The sequence below is a fragment of the Daphnia magna genome, linkage group LG2 (genome assembly GCF_020631705.1).
Source record: "Daphnia magna isolate NIES linkage group LG2, ASM2063170v1.1, whole genome shotgun sequence".
In the NCBI taxonomy this organism is placed as follows: Eukaryota; Metazoa; Arthropoda; class Branchiopoda; order Diplostraca; family Daphniidae; genus Daphnia; species Daphnia magna.
Genome location: NC_059183.1, coordinates 12,721,458 through 12,746,176, shown reverse-complemented (window position 1 = coordinate 12,746,176; position 24,719 = coordinate 12,721,458). Strand labels below are relative to the sequence as shown.

Sequence of the window (24,719 nt, the reverse complement as noted above, 5' to 3'; positions counted from 1 at the left end):
TTGTTTGATTGAATTCATCTCCAAAGCAATGGGCATTGCCTTGGCATCGGTAGAGGGAAGACGCGTTGAAGGCCAGGGAAGATCTAGCTAGGGGAGAAAAAACTGCAGAGCGAGCTCTTTTCTTTACTTATTCTTTAAAATTTATCAGTTCTGAAAGGAAATTGAAATTTTTAACAAATGAACTTCATAGTTATGGCTACGGTTAATATGTTTAAAAAATTGAAACTTAAATTCGGCTAAATTACGTGTGATTAACAAGACGGTAAAGTGATATCAGATGTCATAGCGGTTTGAAAAAGGCAAAGTATATACAGACTGCCTGTTTCTATCAAGCCGCCATCTCTTGTTTAGACTAGGATGGTCAATTTTTGGAAAATGTTTTCCGAGGCTTTTATGAGACTTGAAATTATTTGGTAGAAATAGGCCCATTCTATTGTAGAAATAGGACAGCTTTAAAAATATTTTTAAAGTGGTCCTATTTTGTAGGGTCCTAATTTGTAGGTCCTATTTGACGGGCCTATATTGTAGGGTCCTATTTTGTGCGGGCCTATTTCACCGGCTACCAGTTCCAGAATAGCTTTAGAATGTGCAGCAAAATCTATTAACCTTAGGGAGAGGGCGTAATTTCAAAGCTAGTATGAGACCCACTGTTTTTCCATTATTAGTCGCTCTCTTTTCCCCTAACTAGACGCTTAGTAAAAGTAATGATTCAATTCATTTTTCGTGTAATCATTGTATTCCCTTTTTCTGTGTTAAGAAAAATACAAACGTTTTCAAGTCAAGTGTGACAATATTGTAACCTGTTATGCTAGCTGCAACACAGCAGCTCATTCCTTTGTGAATGATAATGAGTGTTTTTGCTAGTTTTTGTCCTTATCTAGTTAAACAACTGGGGCAGCAATCACGAGGAAAGAATGGAAACCTGCAATTAATTTATATTTGAAGCAAAGAAAGTTTCTGAAACTGTTCAGAGTAAAGCTCACCTAATCAAGATGAAGAGTACACCACATTGTCCGTAATTACAAGGCATATTCAGTGAATCACTGAACTAATTCTATGGATGGGGATATCACACCCAGAATTTAATAGGAAAACCAAGGACATTTTTGTGGTCCATTATTGCAGTGTAAAACCATAGTCCAAATGACAAGACATCAGACAGAGATCATTATGGAAATCATAATGCAACATGGAATCCAAGGATTTACCTTTATAAAGTTATCTTGTATGAAATTCTGGCAATAATATACTCAAAGATTAAGCACCTTTGAAGATTCAAAGCAGATTGCACCTACCAAAAATTTAAAAAAGATAACAAAGAATTCTACATGTTTTGTGCATTGGAGTGCAATTGCAGAGGAATAAAGTATTTGTACTTACCTGAAGATCTTGCTTAGATTGACACCATAGTATATTCACTAAATTCCAGAAGTCAAAAATATATATTTCCAGTGGTGTCTGCATTCTTGATGACATTTGTCAACACATGTTTGGCTGTCTAGTAAAATGTTAGTAGGGGTTGAAATCGCTGAATTTGCTGGGTGATAACCCTACTCAATCTTGGACATTCAACTTTTCTGTGTGTGATGTAAACATTATTTTGTGTACCATTAATTATATTCCATTATTCTAAGATAAAAACCTGAAAAGAAAGATGTTTTCAAAGACTTTACAAGGAGATGCATGCTGTCTTGCTGTTCCAATGCTAGGGGGTCAACCCTTATTGCAAGGAAATTTTGTGAGGAAAACAATGAATAAGAAATCTGCCATAGAAATTTTTAACAATTATTTTCAAAGTGCTTGATCTTCATATCCATAGTGGTCCCTAACCACTCATAGATTCTGCAATGATGACCGTGAAATAAGTCCATTAGATAATCAGTAAAAAAATGCAAAGAATTTACATGCATTGCAATCTGGAATTTCGACAATACTGCATTGAACCAAGCTGTATGGCCAAAGCCATGTACAGGGTTCCTTCATCTTAAAAAAAGACAGTCTTCGAGTACCTCGCCAGTGATGTGCTGGATACTAACTAGTGTCATCCAAACCGGGCTTTGGAGCAAATACAAACGTAACGATATCTTGTTGTAAGTCAAGTTCAAAGTTCCTCCACGAAAGAGACGCAACTTCGCGTATGGCGGCCATTCCGTCACAGGCCGGCTAATTGAAGCCTCTTCAAGGAGGTGTTTCCGGCACGGCGGTTTCTACGTGGTTTCTACCACATTTTCCAATTTCCACGATTTTCGAAAACAATTCCACGGGAACTCAGCCTCCGGCAGTTTCCGTGGCTTTTGGCCCCTCCCATTTCCAAGATGACTTCCACGCCGTACCTTTGGCTCCTCCCATTTCCACTATGACTTCCATACCGTACCGCTCCACGTTCCAAGTACACGATATACACTGACCTGCGATCATGCAGCTTGACCTGCTCAGAAAATGGATGATGAGGGCAGGTCGAAATAGCCCCAATGATCCAGCGCCATCATCTAAATGGCGGTTCGATGGCACCATCGAAGGGGTTGCGTGCCCAATTTAGAAACCCGATCAAAACCCCATAAGCACAGTAAAAAAAAAATACATCGCGCAAACCAGCCGAACAGCCCCGTAAAACAATCGTAACAGCTCGAGCAGCAAAAGAAAGCTACCCGCGATCGAAGCGGGATCAAGCCCTAATTCCGCCGAAAAATCTAATCGAAAATTACAAGCTGTTCTTTAAAAAGTTTGAATTAAAAATATTTCTGAATACTGCATACAGCCTGCCGTTCGTCCCTTAAATAGCGAAAGCATTGCCTATTGGCTGACATATTTGGAAAATATTAAATCTATAAAAAACGTGACTGGTTTCCCAGAGAACGTTACAGCCTTTGGGAGCCGCTTGCAAGCTTTGATTTTCAGTTTGTTGAAGAGCGTTACTTTAAATCATCGATTTTTCTCGTTCCTTTCTTTTGTATGAAATACAAAATAGAAACACATTCGGAGCGTAATTAATCGATCGAGTTTTTATTAGATTCTAACAAACGTTAAAATATTTACTCCTGCATTTGTTTGTCTACTTTTAAAAAAATGTATAGCAGCTGTTATTTTTAAAAATGGTTTTAAAAATTATTTTTCAAATACTGGACAGACAGGTAACTTACAGGAAGTTTGCATTCTATTTGATCTGCTCGCAAATAGAACAAGTTGCCACAGATAAAATAGTTTCAAATCCTTCTCTGGTAACCAGGTAAAACGTTCATTTTAAAGAAAACTGTACTTGTTTATTGGAAATACTTCTTGGTTTCTGCAGAAATCATCCGCAAAATAAAAATGTACTTTCTCTTTGAAGACGTATTTCTGGATCTAAAATATTTACATTCTCTTCCGAGGATGTAATTTTGGATATCAGTCTTAACTGAAATCTTACTGTGAATATTAACCACTCGCCAAATAGGAGGAAACCCTAGAATTATTTACGGAGCTCGGGCCACTACTTCCTGCCTTCCTGGACTAGTTTTACACGGTATTTCCTTTCTGAACAACTATCGCTTTGTTACAATACTGTTTTAAATACCCTAGACACGGAAAATTCGCACCGACTCCTTGTCATACATCTGCGGCGCCATTAATTCTTTCCCAACTTTTTATTGATATTTCTCAGGATGGCTCGGGGCTTCTCTCAGTTGCCTTGCCAATACTTTCGATCGCCTACCCCTGTTTCCTTCACGGCAACATAATTCATGTTGTTCGCAATAATCCGCCAGTTGGAATTTCTGCAAAAAATGATTAATAATAATACACATTTTACCTCGCTACGTCCAACATTCTAATAAAAATCGCAACTAACCTTTTGACAATAAATACACTGCCAGAACGGTCTTCTTTTCTCCTTTATCTTCCTTATTTTTGCCTGGTCAATTATTTCTGTTTGTGGTACTTTTATTTTTCTCAAAGTACCTCTGGCTTTGTGATGCTTCAAGTGGAGTCTCATGGAAGTAATATGTGGCGTTTTCTTAGGGTTTCAATTAGGATCGTAAAGGTATGTTCCAATTTAAATAAAAACAAAAACGTATTACATATCTGCAGAGTGTGCAGTTATTCCAAGTTCCTGGATCTGTATGAATCAACTGGTGACGAACACGAATCCATTCTCTGGAGAATGCCTACAGATTATCATCATCTGTTTAACATCTAAATAAAAATGGAACTAGTAGAACTTATTCTTACCTTTGAGCATACTTCACATTTATAAATATCAATTGGCTTCAACTCGACAAATTTATTCAATTTGATGTTCCTCCTATTTGGTGTGAAATTGCCGGTAATGTTTGCAAATTGTTTGCATGTGTGAAACGGGGGTGAGCAAGTGTCGCACTCCTCTGCGGAAACAACTTTTCTTCGCGATTTCGTGGAACGTGGTGTTTTCCCGTTTTCTTTTTCTAAATTTTCAGATAAGGATGCGGAACTGCATTGATGGTCACCACGGATATCCTAGATAAGATAACCGTAAAAAGTTCCTCTATTCAACCGGGCATAAAACTAGGAACTTATAACGTCCAAAAAAAGCGCTTTCACACGAGAACTATTTCGACGTTTCTGGAGCTTTACGAACATAATTCCTTCCGATTTATCTGTTTTTCTCTCAGAAACCTTAGGGATTTACGTTAAGGCTCTAAAACCGTAGGAAGAGATAGTCGCGTGAAGCAAATGTAACAGATCATGGATACGCAGAATAATTTAAAACGGCATACTTGTAATGAAGCGATTTTTGACGAGGAACTTGGTTGACTACCATCATTGCTGGGATTGGTTTTTACCTTAGCTTTGTATGGTACAACATTGAACCATTTACGGGTTCCATCAGTAGAAGAAATGTTAACACAATAAGTTTTAATTGGACTTTGATGTTTTGATAAACTGGATATTTCACCATGATTTTTTTTCATGTCCAAGGAAACTTTTGTGTTACTACTCTCCAGATTGGTCAAGTCGCTTCGCGATACAACTTCTGTATAAGAGCAATTTAAAATATCAATAAAATTGTCCAAAAAAGCCTTTTATACTGATATAACATTTCTCTGATGATCAGTCTCACCTTGCAAGTTATGGAGCAGCCGTTTGCCATCACTACTCATGGCTTGACTACCTGATTTCAAACATGAACCAGCAGAATTGATCAAACAATCATTTGGTTCATCATCAGAAATGTAAATAATTTCTATAGGGCCTTTCATGGCTGTTGAGGTCATATTTGAAATCTTAAAACCTAGGTTTTTGGGAAGTGAAAAATTGGAAAGGTAGTTAGAGTAAATGCAGGCTAGCGCTGTTGAGTATAGATCAATAACTGGTACTAGACCTGTACAAAATAATCTAAAACTGTTTAACAATTAATCCACATACTTGCATATAAATTAGGTGTTTTATAAGCTTAGATATCAGCAACAGCCACTGTCAGCATCCAGTACTTTGGCTTGTACAGAGGTACAATAAAATGTTAAACCTAAATAGAAATGCGCGATTTTGTATCTTACATACATAACCTCAATCCTGTTTGACAAAACTAAATTAATCAATGTTACCTGGTTTGCGTTGACTGGCAAACTCGTTTTCGAGAAACTAGGTAACAATTGAAAGGAAATCTTAGGATCACTCCGCTACTTTGAAATTAACACAAATTAAGCTCAAACATGACCGTTGAATTTAATTCGTTAACTAACAAATTCTAATCAACCCGTATAATAGATCACCCCAAATTTTGCGAGACTTCACAGGACGAGACAAATAACCCAGCATGTTACCCTCTGGCCATTTTTCTTTTTGGAACGTTTTTCCTAGTCAATGCCTGATTGCCTAATTGCCATAAGCATTTACCCCAGTGACTTTCCAAATTCCAACATTAATTTAATATAGATATAGTCAGTTAGGCACGACAGTCGAGAAAAAATGAAAATAAAACAAGACATTTTTCGTACGTGAATAGCTTTAATCTGTCCAAAACGGAATATGAAAAACATTATCACGTCGAGGTAGATGGCAATGGCTTTCCCTCACCCACCATTTCTCCATGTCGTCGTATATACGTAGGGCTTTATCGTAGTGTAACCGAGTACATAGGCCACACATCGACAATTTTAAATCTTGGATATGATTTCGTATTCGGTAGTGAGGTTTCCACCAGAAATATTGATTGTAGAGTTCTATGTGGCAATCAATAAAGAATTATATCAAATTTTCTGGTGAAGAAGTACTATAAAAGTTTATTGTACCCATACCATCGTCGGAGTCCAACCTTTTAAGATAGTCGGCCAGTTGACGAGCTGTCTCAAAATCTTGGGCATTAATGTACGAAAAGGGGGGAGCCATAGCTGAGTAATTGCTGCCTCCGAAAACTATTGGCACAACCTCCAATTGAAGTATAGAAAAAAATTTCTCTGTAACGTAATCATCACAAAATGAGTTCTCAAACGAAAGATAAAACTTGTAATCTTGCTCAAGCATGCTGTAACAATTAGCTGCATTGTCACGATCACAGCTAAGAGAACCGCAGTCTCCGTACACATCGACTTGGATGTGCTCTGCAAGGGCATTCGCATATTGTTCACGCAGGCTTCGAGTTTGACAATTTGAGACAAACCACGCTATCAGTTTCATCTTTTTTGTTGTAGATTTTCTTGTAGCGGAAACTGCCATTTCTTTTTTAATTTCTTCTAATTCTGGTCGAAGTTTAAACGGACCGATTGGTTGAACCCATCCGTACGGCTGAATCACATCAGAGTCTCTCCGGTAAGTCATTGTCCAGTTAAACAGGCCGTCTAATGGATAAATGTCTTGCATATTATATTGAGGCGACTCCAAAGACCATAAAATCCAACGTTGATGTTTGCTTCTCGTGGGTGGTAAGTCTTCGATGTTAAATGTTCGCAGGTGGAAGACTATAGCGTCGAACTCTTCGGTGGCTGTAAAAAATGATCTGTTGTCTGTCGTGTAACATTCGCTGATTGGACAATTTAACTGCCGGAAACCCTGCTGACCAAATCCTATACCTACTCTAAAATGTAATGAACATATGATTCATAATTTTAATTTCTACAAAAAACATAATTACCGTAGTCTTTTGATCCATAAGCTTCATTCCAAAACAATATTGATTTCACCGGTAGTTCCATAAATTCAAGGCCAAAACTATTGTGACTATAAGCCATCATTACGTCGTTAGTGTTCGATACTAGGGAACCCTTGAAGGGATTAAAGTGTGACGATTCGTTGTGAATTGATGCACTAGTTACGACTTCACGGGTTTTTTTTGCAGCACTAATGGTAGTGGAGCCATTTTTTGATAGTGGATTAACCTCTTTCTTCACAGTAATTACATGGTTAAAAGCAGTTTTATTAAAGTTATAGATGAATATCACCAATATCGTTAAAAACACCAACGGTAAACGATCGAGCCAGTGACACCGTACTGTAGTTGGTTGTTGCCACAGCAACATTTTCGTGAAGACTCATGTCTTCTCTTATGACAGCGGACAAAGAATGTTGCTGTTTTCCCGGAAAATATTTACTAGCTTAATTAGGCGCATCGCCGGCGGTTCATTGAACGACAGGTTGTTGAATTGTGTGTTGTTGTTTTTGTTTTTTTCAGGTGTTTTTACATCATTTAAAAAAAAAAGGTTTCTCCGTTTACTCCTAGGTGGCAGGAATAGGGAAATTGAGGAAAAATTCACGAAGTGGGAGTTCCGACTTATTTTGACAGCTTAAGAAATATTTCATAATTTTCTTTTGCGTTTGTTGATATTCCAGTTTTTGTAATGGCGGCGTATCGCGAAAAGTCAGCTTTCATTATGAAATTTTTTGTTTACTTTCCTTTAATCCTATTAATTTTTTTAGAATCAATGAGCTTCAGGAGCTCCTAAAGGAAGACAACATTAATTTTAAATTATTCAGAAAGCAATGTTTTAGAGGTAACCCTGCATGAAATGTTTTAAATGTGACATTAAAACACAGCTTAGCTTTGGATGACAGGTGTACCTGATGACAGTGGTCTCCGTCCCCTTTGCTGGAAACTCCTGCTGAACTATTTACCACCAAATCGTAAACAATGGAAGGAAGTCTTAAGAAGCAAGAGAGATCTGTACAAACAATTCATAGGTATGACATTGTCTGATTGATCAAAATTGTGAAATGATAGTAATAATTATTATTGTATCAATGTAGATGAAATGGTTGTGGCACCTAAAGATGGAAGAACAGATTGCCCAAGAATTGACGTCACCATGGACGATCATCCGCTTAGCATAAATCCTGATAGCAAATGGCAGACTTTCTTCAAGGACAATGAAGTTCTGTTACAAATAGATAAAGACGTCAGGTATACAAGTTAAGCTATCCTAAGGGTTTTTCTGTGAAAATCTTGCATGTAGGATTTTCAGTTTCAAAAATTTGCATGTTCTTTAAAGAAATTTAGATAATATTTTATAGGTTATATAATTTTATTGCATTTTTGAGTCAGTACTTATAACTTACTGGGTTTTCTAAGTTAACCTCACCTCTCTAGTTTACTGCAATGATATCAATTGTTTGATATTTTAGGAGACTATGCCCTGACATTTCTTTCTTCCAGCAAGCTACTGATTTCCCATGTCAAGAAATTGTGTGTGGGCCGGATTCGGATTCTATTCGCCTACACAATAGAGTACAGTATACAGCACTTAGTGCGGGGACTGTCGAACGCAAAGGAATCGGGATGAATAAAGTAATTTTCAAACGTAATATTAAGTTAGATGTTTTAGCTGACCAAGATTACTATGACAGGTATCTTACACAGTCAGAAAAGCCCAGGAAGATTATGCAGTGCTGTCTTCAGGACAAGAAGCTCACTGGGAAGTTGTTGAACGAATTCTTTTCATCTATGCAAAACTGAATCCGGGGCAAAGCTACGTCCAAGGAATGAATGAAATTATAGGCCCGATATACTACCTTTTTGCTACGGACGCTGATAGCGACTGGAGAGGTTTTCCTTTTTCATTAATTGATAGAAATTGGGAATGCATTCGTAATCAGGATATTTCTTTAATTGTTTGAATAGAATATGCCGAGGCCGACACTTTTTTCTGTTTCACCGGTTTGATGTCTGAAATACGCGATTTCTTCATTAAAACTCTCGACGAAAGTGAAATGGGCATAAACGGCCTGATGAACCGACTGATGCGGAAACTGAAAGAGTGCGATCCTCAGGTCTGGAATCGGCTAAAAAATCAAGAATTAGAACCTCCATTTTATTCATTTCGGTAAAAGTCGCGGTAACAAAAGAAAAGAACACAAAATCCGTTAAACCGATAAACGTCTTTGCACTTAGATGGCTAACTCTTCTGCTGTCTCAAGAATTCGATTTGCCCGATATTTTACGAATATGGGATTCGCTTTTTGCCGATGAAAACCGGTTTGAATTTCTCATCTACGTTTGCACAGCTATGATAGTGTAAGTAACTGCCATTTCTATAGACGCGCATTCGATATAACTGGTTTTCATGTGTTTTCTTTTTCCGGGCTCTATTGCGCAGGCTTTTGAGAGAGAATCTTCTATCGGGCGATTTCCCTTGTAATTTGAAACTTCTTCAGGTATTCCACTCTTAACTGTTTAAACAAATTGCCGTATTTTCCAATACCAATCGTTTCTATCACCAGAATTTTCCGTCCATGGATGTCCACATCGTTCTGGATTGCGCTGTACAGTTAGCGCTAAGCTGTTCGCTTTCTTCGTGAACCTCGTTCGTGTGGCCCTTATCGGTCTATCCGTCTTTGATGCCACATTATCTGATATATATGTATATTGTTAACCAACTTTTACGAGTTGATTGCTACTCGTTATCTCGTCGCCTGATATCTTTTTGTTGTGTGTTGTCTGTGATTACGCCGAGCTTGCTCGTGCTCTTCAAAGAGCCAAAATGGACCATGTCTATTGCACTCTTTCTCGCCTTTTTCATCATCATACACATCATTTTGATCGCTTGAGTCGTGTCCAAGATTTTTGAATCAACATTCCAAACTTGTGTTTGAATCTACAACATCACAACAACAAAGGTAAACTCAAGCTCCAGCAACTTTTGAAAAGGGATGAACATAAAAAGAAGTGAACACTATATGATGTTTAGCAGTCTCGTGCCGCTGCCGAAAATTCGAATCGAGATTGATCGATCTGCGCGCCGCAACTTTTTATATGATCTAATGGTCTTTGAGGAGAGGAAGATTTTTGTTGAATATGTAGAGTGTGTTTCTTCTTTTGTGCATTTCTGAATGCGTAAGTAACGAGATTTACAGCAGCCGCCGCCGACTTGGCTCCATTTCCACTTCAATCACTTTTTAGGCCTAAAAATTGGTGACGCGTTCGCTACGAAAATGCGCCTACATCGACTAGATTTCGCCGCGTCAAAGGGTTTTTTTTTTTTTTACTAAGCCGACGATGCGTTCAAGATCACATATTATATAAAAGCAGTCCTCCCCCCCTTACCTTGGCAGAGAAAGAAGCGACTAAGAATGTGACGATTTATCCACGGTGCATCGATCACCTATTGATATGCTTTGATGGAACCGACGTAAAAATGGAAGCCTTCGCCAAACATCTTCTGGAATGAACTGCCACCCTTTTTTTCCGAGATTTCCCTCAATTCACATTCTCCCTCTTTTATTCCTCAACCGCAATCTTAATGATTTTGGCGACGATCTTGTGGCGTCGATAAACACCTTTCGATTTGCTGTCCGAGGGGAATAGACGGCAGCAGCAAAAGAATCTCTACATACTCTTCAAACTGCTACACCTATATACCTGTGTAACGAATGGTTTGACATGACCGTATAGAAGGCCTGCTTTTCATCCCGTATGTGAATAAAAAAAAGGACAAAAAGGCTAGGGAGATGGACTATGACACACTGGCGGAGTCTGTTCGAGTTAATGCACCGTGGAGCCGCGCAGTCTATCGACGTTGTCCGACTTTGAATGTCAACCTTTTTTCTCTTCTTGTTCTTGTAGAATGCCCTTCTCTCTCTCTCTCTCTCTAGTTTTCGGCAGCAGTGCCCCCCCATCAACAGCTGCGAATGGGGTTGAATATCTTTCTTTATTCTGTACGTTGTGGTACACACTATAGGTGATGTATCTACGATATATAGTCTATCGATTTGACCTATTAGAGGTCAACGGAGCCCAAAAACCGCACTAAAGGTGAGCCCCGCAGTTCGCTTTCCGGTGCACAAAAGCCGTGCCCGGTTATTTATATACTCACCGGTGATACAAAAAGTCTATCCCCTCCCCACCTTCTCAACCAAATAAAAAGAAGGCTTTGCACTCCTGCTGGTTGCGATACATAAGCAATATCAGAAATAAATTTGTAAAACACGAAAGAAAAAAACTGTTTCAGTCCCCAATGTTGGCGAACACGAGAAGAGGGACAAAGTCACTACTGCTGTGGTTAACCCTACAGGGAAAAAAATGAGGGGGATATGGACAATAAGGTCACGTTGTCAACTATTATAATACACTTCACGCCTTTCGGTGGAATCGTCGCATCTCTTTTTCGCTGTACGTACAGTGAGTTTGCATTATATGAGAATGCCCTCTGAATCCGCCCTATTTGGTTGTTTTTTTTTCCATCCAAAGCCTCCGTTTTGGCAGTACAAAGAGGCTATACTTGGGCTTTTCTCATTCATTCTTTCAATCGTTGTCAGGTCTCCCCCAAAAAAGGAGTCAAGAACGTATAGTTTCCTATCATGAAGTACATATGTCTGACGGTAGAACATAAAAGACAGAGAGAATGATGAGGAAGGCTTGCACTTCATGACTGGTTGGCCGTCGACAATCGGATTCGGCCGAGTTCACACCACATACGACAGGCCCCGCTATTATTTCAATATCAAGTGGCTATACCCCATAAAAAAATCCCATCACACAATAAAAGGGATGATATGTTCTGCGGGGGGAGAAACTTTTTTTGTGTGTGTCATTGTCCCTCAGCAACTCTCACTGTATCAAGTTCCGAATGATCGATCTTCTATTTTTACTCTACGTGATAATGTGGATTACGGACACCAATTTCGATTGATCCGCTTAAATCTACAGAGGTTTATCTCAATACACAAATCGGACTACATCGATGATGAATCAATGACGAGGTGTAAGTTGTATGTGTCACTTCTTTTTTACCAGTCGAAGTGAGGGGAACGAGCGAAGGTCGTTAACAACTGTTTGGCGAGTATCAGGACGGCATTTCGACCCCATAGAGTCAACGCATGTGGATATAACAAGCATAACAAGGGAATCTTGTACCTTGTTTGTGCAAAGAGCGGGGGAAAAAGAAACGGCCGCTTTTTTCGCAACGATAAACTGCGCGATCAGTAATCATGTTTATGACGACGGCGGAACCGCTGGCATCATTCGTCAATGACAAAAGATGAGAGAAAGATTGCGGAATGCGCTACACAGCGTTCAAAGGCCCCTACAGGTATTTTTATGTTTTTCCACAAGTTGAATATTTTCATGGACAACCGATCCCAGTTTCTCGTTGTATGCCTATGTCGTATACTATTATTCACGGCCAGCAAACAAACACTTTTAACATCCCAAATCTGTATACATACAGGCAAACGTCAAGAAGAAAAATCAAGGAGAAATGTTAAAAGATGATCATACTTCAGCCACAAGAATAAAATATTATATACTTTTTATTTATGAAAAAAAAAAAAAGGAAAAGTTGAGATCCGCTTCGATCGACGGGTTGCTATTGTTGTTGTTGAGAGTGGAGTCAATTTTTTTTCGTCGGGTACCTCCTTATATGCGACTGCCCATATTCAAACATTTGTGCTGCTGCAGCGTCGTAAAAAAGATTTAGGAAAAGAAAAAAAATCTAATAAAAGTCGACGGTCACGCTCCCACACGTTAGGCAGGCGGCCATCCTACACACCAGTAAGCGATAGGAAGAAAAATATAAATAAAAAAAAAGAAACTTGTCTCCGACCAATTGTTCGAGCGCGGCGACGGGGGTTTCAAGAGGATACGGGCAGGATCCTCGTTCAATTTTTTTTTTATCTCTTATTGTGGGTGCGTGTTGCTGGCTCCGGCGGGCAGCCAATCAGCTGGCGAGGTTTTTGATCCAAGCTCCTCCTCCCCGGCCGCTAAGAGGGCGTCGACTTTTGAGGGCCCCGACCTGGTTTTTCTTTTCTTTTATGTTCAATAGGTGCGAGCCTGAGCGTGCGCGCTCAAGTCAGCAGCCCTCCTCCTATCCCACCTTTAAAAAAAAAAAAAAAAGGAGAGAAAAACAATCCCACCCACCTTCCTCTTGACTATGTCCGTCCGCCCCGGACCAGCGAGTCTCCAATGTTCGTCCGGTGTTCATCGAGTGTGGGTTGTTGTGTAGGGGCGGTTAGGTTTGCTTCTGTCGTTATCATCTGTGTGAATATCTGAGTTGTTGTAGACACGCTGACGTTTGTGTGTAACTCTTTTTCGTGACAGCACATCGACGCCAATAAGTTCGCGACATTCGCTTAATTCATAACGAGCCCGTTTCTCAACTGCTGCGGTTTCTTGTAACTGGTTCGTGCAGCAAACGATTCAAGATTTCGTGAGTCTGCCGTTAGATTTCAGGTTGATCTGAAAGAACTTTGTTTATTTTTCTTCTGGTATCTCTGTTTCGTGCGTATCATCGATTCTGAAGTTTTGAGTTTGTTTTTTTCGCATTCCGCATCGGCTCGATCGATTTCGAGATCAAAAGTGCGTGACGCAATTATGAAGGTGCGTCGCAGGATTAATCACAAAGACATGGTAAACAAATTATTCATGACTCTAATCAACATTCCAAATTTCATTGCTGATTCACCTAAAAATTATTGCCAGCGACCAATCAAAATCATTTGCATGTCCGGCTCGTCTATAATTGTTTTATGTATTTCGCAGTTTATGGACACTTCAATGTCTCCGGCTTCTTCGCTACATCCGGTCAGTCCATGCGAGATCAAAAGAGAAAAGGTAATTCATTAATCCATTCGACTGTCAAGTGTATAGATATCCTTGATTTCCTATATACGTACATATTATTTTATCTTCCATAAAAATCTATCCACAAATCAAAACGTACACGGATCTTGGCGGTACTGGTTTTGAAACATCTTCTTGAATATACAAAAAAAAAAAAAGGAATGAAATGGCATCCGTAACCATAGTGTACACGATGAAAGAGGCTCAGCGTGAGATGAGAGTCTATAAAAAAACACTTTTTTTTCATCTGACATAAATACTGTAACCTACACAGCTAAAAGAAATAAGAGAAAGGAATGTGCAACATCCAAAGGATAGATGCCTAAAATAAGGGACGCCCATTAGCGGACTGGTTCCAGGACGCACGCCATGCTATTAGTGTAAAATTCTATTCACAGCCGAAATGCCAAGCAAAAAGATTACAAACGAGACTGAAGGGAATTTCTCAACGTATCCAATGCGGATGCGTTATAGCCTTTGCATATGTCACGGCAACTATATTAGCTAAACCGTAGAGCTATATTATAGCGTCCTTTTGAGTTTTGTATATCTACTCTTTATCCCCCATTATTTTTTTCTTTCTTGTTCTTTATGAGACATTTTACGGCGTGATTTAATAACTCGTGAGTCTACTACTCTCTCTCTCTGTGTGCTGTAGTCGCTTAACGTGAGGCCAGACTTGTAGTACACGCTGAAATACTTGGCGGTTAACGAAGTGTATGAAAGGTGGCCTACAGGGAGTTGTTTCGTCAATATTCCAGTCGAGTAGACGTCTTCCTAGTCGTTGATGTCTTGGAGACAATGGAGGGGAAGATGTAAAAGAAATCTTTTTATATTAGAGATAATATCTAAATATAGTGCCGTGGAACTGTATTCATCTCTGAAAGACAAGAATGAAAACATTAATCGACTTCTAAAATGTTTACATATATAGACGGAAGCTCTTTCGCCGTCCGACTGTTCGATTGACTCGACCAGCGGCATGGGCGTCGGTGGTATCGGGAGCGTCGGCAGTAACGGTAGCGTCGGGTTGACAGCCGGATCTAGCGGCCAGGTCGGTGTGGCAGCTGGAGTGTGTGCCGCCTGCGGTGAGCTGATTACCGACCGTTTCCTGATTCAAGTGTCCGGCCGGACGTGGCACTCGACTTGCCTACGCTGTTCCGTTTGCCGGACGGCCCTCGACAACCAACCTTCATGTTTTGTCAGGGCCGGAGCCATTTACTGTCGAGCTGATTACACAAGGTACGAAAATCAACCGCATAACATAATCTATTCAACTCCTTCTCACCACGTCTATCACGTTCCGTAATTCTATTTGCCGACACATTCAAGTTCGTTCTCGTGACTGGAAGAAGAAAAAAAAAAGAAGAACTTTGTCAACTTATTTCTGGACACATTTGAACGACACAACAACACGATTTCTTTTCCCTTTCTTATACGAGGCTAAGATTGCTGGGCATTCCAACGTTTGTTTGCCATTTCATTGTGGGTCGATGAGCTCGTGATGTCAACGAGGACGAATAGCTGAAAAACAAAATTGAATATACCGGACGAAGTGTTAAAGACTTGACGTCTCCGACCGCTCGTACTAAGTCGATGACTTCCGTGACTTCCAACCTGAACGGTTTTTAGGAAAAGAATAATAATAATAAAAAATAAAAAAAAAAAAACGAACACGACGAAATTGTGGACACCACAAAGAAAAGGAAAGAAATAAATGCGACCCACCACGAACAGGCAGCCATGTTTTTTTTTTCTCTCTTTATTTTCGAAGATGTTGTGTTCCGAGTTTCTCTTTTTCCAAAGAAAAAAAGCCATGAAACGACTGTAAATATGTTTAGCTTGTCCCCTCTTCTAGGTGGGGAGTTGTCACGTTATGATAACAAAACAGAAGACTGGCCAATGACGCATAGGCAGAACATGATGGACACGACCACTTTGGGGAGGTTTTTTCCTATTGTGTAAATCCCCACCCAAAAACCCGAACCGAAAAAAAGAAATGATTGCGGGACACGGGGCCTGTATATTTAACGACGTATAGCTGTCATTTCCGTCCTATTATTAATTCAGAAAATAGTTTTGATTTTGTTCGAGCAAACGTGAATAAATGAAGACACGATGGAATCAAACAATAGCTGCTCAGGGCTGTTCTGCCAATCAAGTCTAATAGAAATGGTTTTTTAAAAACAAAATACAAATAGAGCAGGACTCCCGACGAATCCCGACGGTAAAATTAAAAAGAAGCTTCATTACTTTTTGTTTGAGTAATGAAAAAAAATGAATCTGGGAGGGCTTCTACTGGCGCCTATACGTATATACAAAAAGAGGGTTCAAAAGTTAATTGAACGGTGTGTCGCTGTTGTGAACGAAAATATTTAAAAGGGGACGGACATGGAGGCGCTTGTCTGTTGTTTCTTTTTTTCCATCAGACCAACAATTTTATGGACGTTACGCGTACAGCGGGGATACCAATCTTCTATAGGCCTGGAAGCACGTTTAATCGTTTTAGACTCGCTCGTATAAAAAAAACGTATACTCTTCCATACATAAGATATGAAACAAATACGACGTAACGCATTCATTTAGATGATGTTTGTTTTATGCTCCACTGTTGCTATTTTAAGACTCTACATGCCTAACACAGGCTGCACAATAGCCAGCGTTTAAAGAGAAATCAAATCTTCTTAACCGCGTAAACAATTTAAGGTCGACTTGTACATTTTCAAAGTCATAATCTGTAATGTTCATTTGTTAAAAATTTGCTAACGATGTGTTCTTTCTCCTCTGTGATTCGAATCGATCGAGCAGGACGTTCGGAGCGAAATGCGCTCGTTGTAGTCGATCCATTTCGGCTGCCGATTGGGTGAGACGGGCACGAGAGCACGTCTACCACCTGGCCTGTTTCGCTTGCGACGCTTGCCGTCGCCAACTCAGCACAGGAGAAGAATTCGCCCTTCACGAAGGCCGTGTTCTCTGCAAAACTCATTATCTGGACGGACTCGACGCCGGATCAACTTCATCCGACGGTAAGACATCGACATCTTTTCGATACTAACACTCGTTACAAAATGGAACGGGCCAATCGTCAAAAGGAAATTCTTTGGCAATGTTGCATCGATAAAATGTCATAGGCCTACGATTGGCTTTTGTTGATCAATGTGTTGTTTATTAAAAAGTAAAAAGAAGCGATCGTTGCACATGTCCGCTGCTTGCACCATGGGACGTGCTGCGTTTCTTTCTTTTTCATTTCAAAAGGGGGGGTAGGAGGGGCGCGGTTTTACCAGCTGGAGGATAGCAGGAGCGACACAGTAACTTTGCATATGAAGCGACGCCATTAAGAAAACGCTCCGCCAGTTTGCCGGCTTCACCTTGGCCGCTCTCTATTTATCCAATTCGGATATACATAATGATATGAGATTTTGTCGGGTTTTTGGTACAGTCTCCTGCAGTCAGCAACGGTAGAGCCATGATGATGGCCTTCTCCTATTTATGTTAGACATGTAGATCTACGTTGACTCCTTATAGCAACTCGTAGTCGGAACGTAAGCGAACAGGAGACAACCCTGAAAGTTTCTTCGGGAAAAAAAAAAAGAATTACTCAAATCTATCTGCATAGACACCAATGATAAGAACGAATGAGGTCCTTCAATCCTACGCCTGTTTTCTTTACAAGAAAAAACTGGGCAAAAGATTTCATCTTTAAAAAAAAAAAGAATGAGAATAAATGCTTTTGAAATGCGCGACGTCTGCCCATCATTCTTAGTGCATCGATTACCATTGGTCGTAAATCGTAATCGTCCAACAGCAGGAACTGAATACACATGTTAGAATACCGCCTGCGAAAGACACTCATACCGACAGCCCAGTAGGATATTGCAGGTATATATATAGAGATCGTGTGAACGATGAGATATGCTACTAGCACCGATGTGAAGAGGCTGTGTGTCTCTTCATTTTTCCTTCTTTCCTGGTTAACAGCACCAACCGTTACCTATATAAAAGAGAGAGAGGAAAAGATAATATATGACACAGGGACGACGTTCTCTCAATGTGTGTGTATTTTATGGTTTAAAACTTTGGGGTTCAAACTTCTGGCTGCTCCTGCGCTCAACATCTATGCATGGCAAAAACTTGTTTTTCTCCCCTTTTTTTTGTGGCGGTATTTTTTTTTTTTTTTCCTGTAGAGGATATACTGTCGGCTTGTTTAGCTCTTGTGATAAGGAGCTAAAAAAGATCCGGGCGTCCGCCGTCGGGGGTCGATGCAGCACGACACCTGACCCTGCCGTCTCGTAAAACACACCAGAGATATCAAGAAAATGTAGAAAGATGAACGTTTTCCGAGTTGCTTCTGCATGGAAAACGGTACATTTAATCGAGTTGTTTTGTTTTTGCTTAAAAAAAAACAAAAAACAAAACAAATTTAGTTAGAAGGCCAAACTGTGAGTTTTAATCGGCCTTGATGGGCCCACCCGCACAACAACGCAGTTCAATCGCATCTACGACGGTAACATTCCCAAAAATCTATTTACCAGTTCTGGATTAATAACTTGACGTTACATCCCGCCGTTTAAAAAAAAAAACTACTTCCTTGTAGAACATGTAACTTTTGGCCTTAAACAAATCAAGAAAAAACAATGTGCTTTGCAGAATATGACGTCAATTCTTTTTCGCTCTTCTGGTCTGCATCAGAACTTAATTCATTCGGCGGGGGGAAAGTGAACCGTGAGAAAACGTTTCACGCTTCTATAGACACGGTCTGCGTTTTTTTTTTAACGTCAACTTCCGATCGTATAGCTTCTAAATATAAAGCACACTGTCCTATTGTGTGTTTCGATTTTTTTGAAAACAAAAAATGTTTTGCCTTCTTCCCACACCTTCGTAATAAAATAGCGTGGGTAAAGTGGCGATTGGAATGCAATTGTTCGAAACACATACTTGAAGATCAACAAGGTGTACTGCCTCTACGAAGATTAAAATGCACGCACTATTAGTTTGGAACCCCCCTTCTTTTTTTTTTCAAGGTGGCCATTTTTCTCTGCGGCTGTTTAAACGTCGAATTACAGCCAATGATTCATCAGGTTTCGTTTGTATGGCGTCGTGTATTCGAAAATTGACAGACAAACTATACTGATTGGGGATCGTGAGGATGGTGTTGGGCTGATCAACAGAGTTCTCCATAAAGAGGGGAAATCGATTTATCGAAGACACTTGATTTCCGCCATGATGACTCTCTCAAATTCTAGGCCACAACTACGAAAAAAAAAAAGGACCTTGCTCTTTTTTGATTGCTACATGTTCGTTGGCCTTCCAAACTGCTTTATGCACACGTCATTAATCTCTCACCTAGAACCATCCAAACTTTAATTCCCTTCAATAAGGATTCATCCAAACCTCTGCCGAGAGACAATGCGTTAGAAATCAGTCGATTTTGTAGAAATAACCGAAGTTAATTGTTACGCAAGTCATTTTCTCTCAACTTAACAGATTCAATGAAAATGTCGGGCGTTTTTTTCATTTTGAATTCGAGCAAGACGTAACCCGTACGAATCTTACGATGGTTTATACGATAGACACGTCATGGCGTCGTTAATCGTTGTAATAAGAAAGGCAAGTGGCCCATTAAAACGAGATCGGGGGTTGTTGGACTTTTATGCAACTGACATTCTTTCAGACGTTTTGAATGTGACGGAAAGAACCGCTAGGCAACAAAAACGGACGGATTGGTCAAGTCGCCATCAGCACCAACACATTAAACGTCCCCCAGTTTTTTTCCTAAGAAAACGAACATATTAACTTAAAGATTCACAACCCCCCACTGCCCGCGTTTATTCGTAACGGGGCGTTGTATCTTGTTTATGTGTCACACACAAACGGTGAATATAAAAAAAAGGAAGAAAAATAAAAATTTATTTTCTTAAATTTGACAAAAAAAGAACTTGACGTTTTCAACGGAATAGAAAGGATGGACTTGTTGTTTCCTTTCTTGTATGTGCACTGGTAGAAGAGAAGAAGGAAAAGACCCGTGGAACTTGTGACCGTGTGTCATCTTGATGAATCGCCGCTCGTTTGTTATGCATCACCCCAGCCCGGGCAACTACGTCCAGAAAGAGAAAAACAGGACCAAGCGGCTGGTCAAATCTTTTCACATGGGCAACAGCAAAAGGATAAAGAGCCGGCGACCTCTTGGAAGGCCATTATGTGAATTACATCCAGTGTAGGCTAAAGAAAGACTATTTTCTTTGAAGGCCAACATTCTTTATTTGGGGAATGGCAACGAAAGAGAGGGGACATACGAAATCCCACTAAAATATCCATAGGGAACCAGTCAGCCCTTAATTGAATCGTCTGGCAGATAATAAAGATCCCGATCTATAGAAATGAGTCATTCTATAGTTTAAACACGTTGGCTTACATTATCATTTTATGTTCCCCATTCATTTAGAAACGGATCCGGAAGGCGGGGGTCGATCGAAATCGAAACGAGTACGGACCACATTCACTGAAGAACAACTTCACGTCCTGCAGGCGAATTTCTTACTGGATTCGAACCCAGACGGTCAAGACCTGGAACGAATTGCTAACCTGACGGGCCTGTCGAAAAGAGTGACTCAAGTTTGGTTCCAGAACATGAGAGCTCGACACAAGAAACACCTTAGCACGTCCACCAGTTCCGGATCGAACGGTCACAACAACAACAACAATATCAACAACACCAACCACAATAACAACAACAATGGGAACCCAGTCAACAAAGGCGGACGTCGCAATAACCCAGGTATTTCAAAAGATGTTTTTCCGTCTTTGTCCGGGACGCTGGCGGATCGTTAGCCTATCGAGTTATTCCGCTCACGTTGAACGATATACGATGCAAGTTCAGGGAGAGACGTGTAATGAACAGGGTTCATTGTGAGGGGATGAAAATGAAAAGAAAGACTCGTGGGAGGTGTAAGAGAGTTAAGTCCAGTGGACTGTGGATCATTTCATTAATCGATCCAGTCGTTTTATACAAAAATCGATAAATCTTTTGCCTTTTACGTGTCGTATTTTAACTGAACGTTGTCACATACGAACATTGGCAAAACAAAAGATTTTACCGGCATTTTTTTGTGTGTTTTTAAAACCAGGCAATGGTCAACAACCGGTTTCATTGCCAACCGAACTGGAGAATAATCCCGGCAGCGGTATCAAACGGATGGACTCCTCCGAACAGGCTGGTTACAGTTTGCACCTGCTCTACTCTTACACCATGCAAACACCTGGTGAGACATTTTCCATCTACACTTTTTATTTTTTTCCTTTTTTTTTTGTTTGTTTTTTCTCGGGGAATTTTCTCCATTTCATGAACCACGTGACTTATTCGCTCGTGAAATGCTATACCCAAGTCTTGCGTGATGATTTATTCACCTTCTAATTTTTTTGTTTTTTGTGCCTTTTCAAAGATAGTGGCGAATCTTCTTCGAGCGACGCAATGATGAGATCGGTCCGCGGTGATTTGTAAACAAAATCCTTCCTCATCCGGGTGGTGGCTGCTCCGCCAACTGGACAATCATTCCACGACGTTATAAAAACGTGTCGTTCCACAAAAGTGTAAAAAAACAAACACTGTACAGATAAATAATCTACCTGCGCAAACAAACAACAAGAAAATCATCTCTTTTTCGAATATGGAATCACGCAGTATACGCACATTGTTCCGCGTGTGCGTGATTCATTTCCATCGTATTCTTCTGATTTTCATCATCAGGGTTCTAGTCCTGCTGCCGCTCACGCACAATGAGTGTGTCTCCCGTTCACTGATTTTCTAAATTCCAAAAAAAAAACCGACTGATGCTTCCCCAATTTTTGTTTCTCGAATGAAAAAAAAACACGTGTCCCTTACAATTCTTTCATTTTAAGCTATTGAAGTGAAGTGATAGAAAACTGTAACCTACGCTGATTTCACGAACAATGTTGTTGTTCTTTCTCTATCAGACAAGAGACCCGGACTTAATTTTTTGGAACGAGAATGAGCTTTAACCTTTGCCCGCTTTTTGTACATACCTTTTAATTGAGTTTGAGATAATAAGAAAACAGAATAGAATGAAAATTGTGCGAGTATGAGAGGTAAACAATAACAATGACACGTTGTTGTTATTGTTGTTTAAAAAAAGAAAACAGACTAACACATTCCGGTTCATTTGAATAGGCTAAAAGTACTAAAAGAAATGTTTAAATTTTTTGTGTAATAACAAAACGGTGGTTAACTAAACTCTTGTCTGCTTGATTTTCATTCCCACTCTCGTGCTACATACTATAAATATAATGATAACACACGTATTTCTGCCCCTATGATTCGTGCCCCATTCCCCACAAACTATTGTAGACATTTCTTGTATAACACGTCTAAGATAAAACAAAAAAATCTTATTATAAATGACAACAGAATATTATCTATTACTTGTACATATTACATAAGATTGACAGAGCACTGACCCCCCCCCAATGATCATAGCCTCACCACTACAGTAAAAACAATTTGTTTTTAATTATTATCCCGCGTGTTCTTATTGCGTTGTTCTCCACACTTCCTTTCCCGCTTCAATTCAAACCTCAAAAACAGAAAAAAAAAATAAAATCAAAAAAAAAAACCGTGTCGATGAATAAACGTAATATACTTCCAATCCATGTACTGTACGAAAGAACTATTGATTCAATTAAAAAATAGTAGCATCAAATTGAATGAAAAACGGCTCATATTGACGGTATAAACGTGATCCTTCCAATGGCCCATTACTTTGCGTTTATCTTCCTTTAAAAAAAAAAAAAATGGGTAGCTGAAGGTCGGGGCGCAAACTACCTCTCTTTGGCTGGATGAAATGCACCGGGGGTTTATCCCTACACCGACTCGGTTGATGCTTATCTTTGCCCTCCTGCCTCCTACACTTAAAACGGCCTTCGATGCGGATGGTTGCGGACATTTAACGCGTTTGTATCTAACACACATTTCCACGGCCAGAAACATTCTCTCGGCGAAACTTTTGGAGGGGGGTTGGAGGGGGGAAAGAAAACCCCCTGTAGCTTATCCTCCTATGACTTCTTCTTGAGATATATTTTTCTTTAAAAAAAAATAATAAATAAATAAATTTCTGCTTCACAGCAGCAGCAGCAGCGGGGTGGACTACGATGGAAGCTCCGATGGCTATCTGAACTGGGCGCACAGGTGTGAAAGCCTCCTCGTACTTCTTTTCTTTGCCTATTTTTACCTTTTTATTATTATTATTATTATTTTTATCATATTCTTTTATGATTTTTTCCCGTCAAAAGGGGTTGGCAAGAGGGTGGAAATTCTCGAAATGTTGGAGGTAGTCTTTTTTTCTTTTTCTTCGGGGGGTGATAATAATAACAAGAGAAATGCGTAACACATATTTCAAGCATTTTTTTTTCGTGTCAAAGAAATTTCACGGATCAGTTGGAAGAGCGGCCGTGTCCTCCTCCCCCGAACCGAGTCAACTCTCTCTTTCAACAGGGCAAAGAAATTCTTCTTACATAACAAACTCTGAACATTTTATTCCAGATTTGTTGTTGTTTTCTTCTTCTTCTTCATAAAAAAGAGTGTGTTGTTGTTGTCGCTTGTTATTGTTGTGGGCTGGATATCGACCGTGAGATTCAATCTCTTTTCAAATGTGAAATACGAAAAATAGAGAAGAGCCCCACAATCCCGTAAAAAGTCGTGAATCTCCAGAAGAGATAAGCAATCTTCCATTTAAAAACTACCGTTCGATAGGTGTTAGCCCACGAAAAATAAAATTGAAATAAAATAAAAAAACGTTTCGGGCTATACCAGCAGAAGCTGTCCGCATAATTAGACCAGTTTTTCAAGAGTTTGGTGAATGGGGGAAAGAAGGTCTAACGAAAGTCGAAAGGAACTTCTTCCATTGAATCCAGCAGCAGAGGTTGATGTTCTCCCCGAACAAAACACACATCCGAAAATAAATGTTTAAAAGAAATAGAAAAGAATAGTTAAGAGAACTGCATTACATTGTAGTTGGCTGGTACATTTCCAGGAAATTGAACAGCTTTGACTCCTCCCACACTGTTTCCCTTCCAAAAGCGGACCGTCTTTGTTTGTTGTCCATCGTATTTAAATAGTCGCACGCGTTACAGGTATACCATCGCTATTCCCCTCCACCACATATTTACACGCATTCTACTGATAGACGAACACCTCCCCCCTTTTTTTCCGGTTTATCCTACCCTCCATCGAACCGGACAATCTAAAAAAAATACCCCAGTGCTACCCGGCAATTTACCGCCGTGATGTTGTACATTTTACACGACTGGTCCGTGTCTTCTAGTAACAAGAGACACAAGGCCATTGACAGGTGAAAAAAAAATCTTTGAAATATATTTTTTTTTTACCACAAGAAATTAGGTTTACCTTCCATTCTTTTGGCCGTTCATTTCTAACATAACAAGATACGATAGAAGAGTTGTAGACAGGGCCCAATTCTGCGCCGATCACCAAACATTTTTCTTGGAAAGATGCGCTGATTTTTTTTTTCCATAACGGGCCGGTCCCAGCAATTTTCCCAGCCTCTTAGGGACGGACGGTGAGTAGATAACGTATCGGGCACGTTTCATCATCGCTAACAACTACACACCTATTATTTATCATTTCAACAACAACTGAAAAAAGATGAAAAATCGTAGGAACGGAATGCGTTGTGCAAGGCAGAGAGAA

At 39.8% G+C, this 24,719-nt stretch overlaps 4 protein-coding genes across 9 annotated transcripts; 2 read left to right on the top strand and 2 right to left on the bottom strand.

Annotated features, from left to right (window-relative positions):
• Positions 1-2,987: 2,987 nt before the first annotated feature.
• Positions 2,988-5,803, bottom strand: LOC116917598 (zinc finger protein 552). 6 transcript variants are annotated; one of them, XM_032923123.2, is made up of 9 exons: positions 5,559-5,803; positions 5,380-5,479; positions 5,075-5,245; positions 4,910-4,987; positions 4,731-4,840; positions 4,207-4,470; positions 4,056-4,142; positions 3,827-3,991; positions 2,988-3,752 (listed from the first exon to the last, which is right to left on the bottom strand). In XM_032923123.2, exons 3-9 carry the CDS (start codon positions 5,226-5,228, stop codon positions 3,624-3,626), a joined length of 987 nt encoding a protein of 328 aa, XP_032779014.1. In that variant the 5' UTR covers positions 5,229-5,245; positions 5,380-5,479; positions 5,559-5,803; the 3' UTR covers positions 2,988-3,623. The 6 variants fall into 6 exon arrangements, with proteins under 6 accessions (XP_032779014.1, XP_032779017.1, XP_032779016.1 ...); XM_032923126.2 differs by having other exon boundaries at positions 4,797-4,840; XM_032923125.2 differs by having other exon boundaries at positions 4,731-4,801.
• Positions 5,804-5,933: 130 nt separating this feature from the next.
• On the bottom strand, positions 5,934-7,604 carry LOC116917596 (alpha-(1,3)-fucosyltransferase C). The gene is made up of 3 exons (XM_032923119.2): positions 7,085-7,604; positions 6,252-7,022; positions 5,934-6,176 (listed from the first exon to the last, which is right to left on the bottom strand). The coding sequence occupies exons 1-3, from the start codon at positions 7,467-7,469 to the stop codon at positions 5,962-5,964; spliced, it is 1,371 nt and encodes a 456-aa protein (XP_032779010.1). The 5' UTR covers positions 7,470-7,604; the 3' UTR covers positions 5,934-5,961.
• A 50-nt stretch (positions 7,605-7,654) lies between these two features.
• On the top strand, positions 7,655-9,990 carry LOC116917597 (TBC1 domain family member 13). The gene is made up of 10 exons (XM_032923120.2): positions 7,655-7,807; positions 7,867-7,940; positions 8,002-8,127; positions 8,194-8,347; positions 8,569-8,731; positions 8,791-8,989; positions 9,065-9,266; positions 9,335-9,457; positions 9,540-9,597; positions 9,664-9,990. The coding sequence occupies exons 1-10, from the start codon at positions 7,788-7,790 to the stop codon at positions 9,739-9,741; spliced, it is 1,197 nt and encodes a 398-aa protein (XP_032779011.1). The 5' UTR covers positions 7,655-7,787; the 3' UTR covers positions 9,742-9,990.
• Positions 9,991-13,257: 3,267 nt separating this feature from the next.
• LOC116915974 (LIM/homeobox protein Awh) lies at positions 13,258-22,659 on the top strand. The gene is made up of 7 exons (XM_032921146.2): positions 13,258-13,786; positions 13,919-13,990; positions 14,934-15,241; positions 16,808-17,025; positions 20,442-20,774; positions 21,124-21,258; positions 21,439-22,659. The coding sequence occupies exons 1-7, from the start codon at positions 13,751-13,753 to the stop codon at positions 21,495-21,497; spliced, it is 1,161 nt and encodes a 386-aa protein (XP_032777037.2). The 5' UTR covers positions 13,258-13,750; the 3' UTR covers positions 21,498-22,659.
• The last annotated feature ends 2,060 nt before the right edge of the window (positions 22,660-24,719 follow it).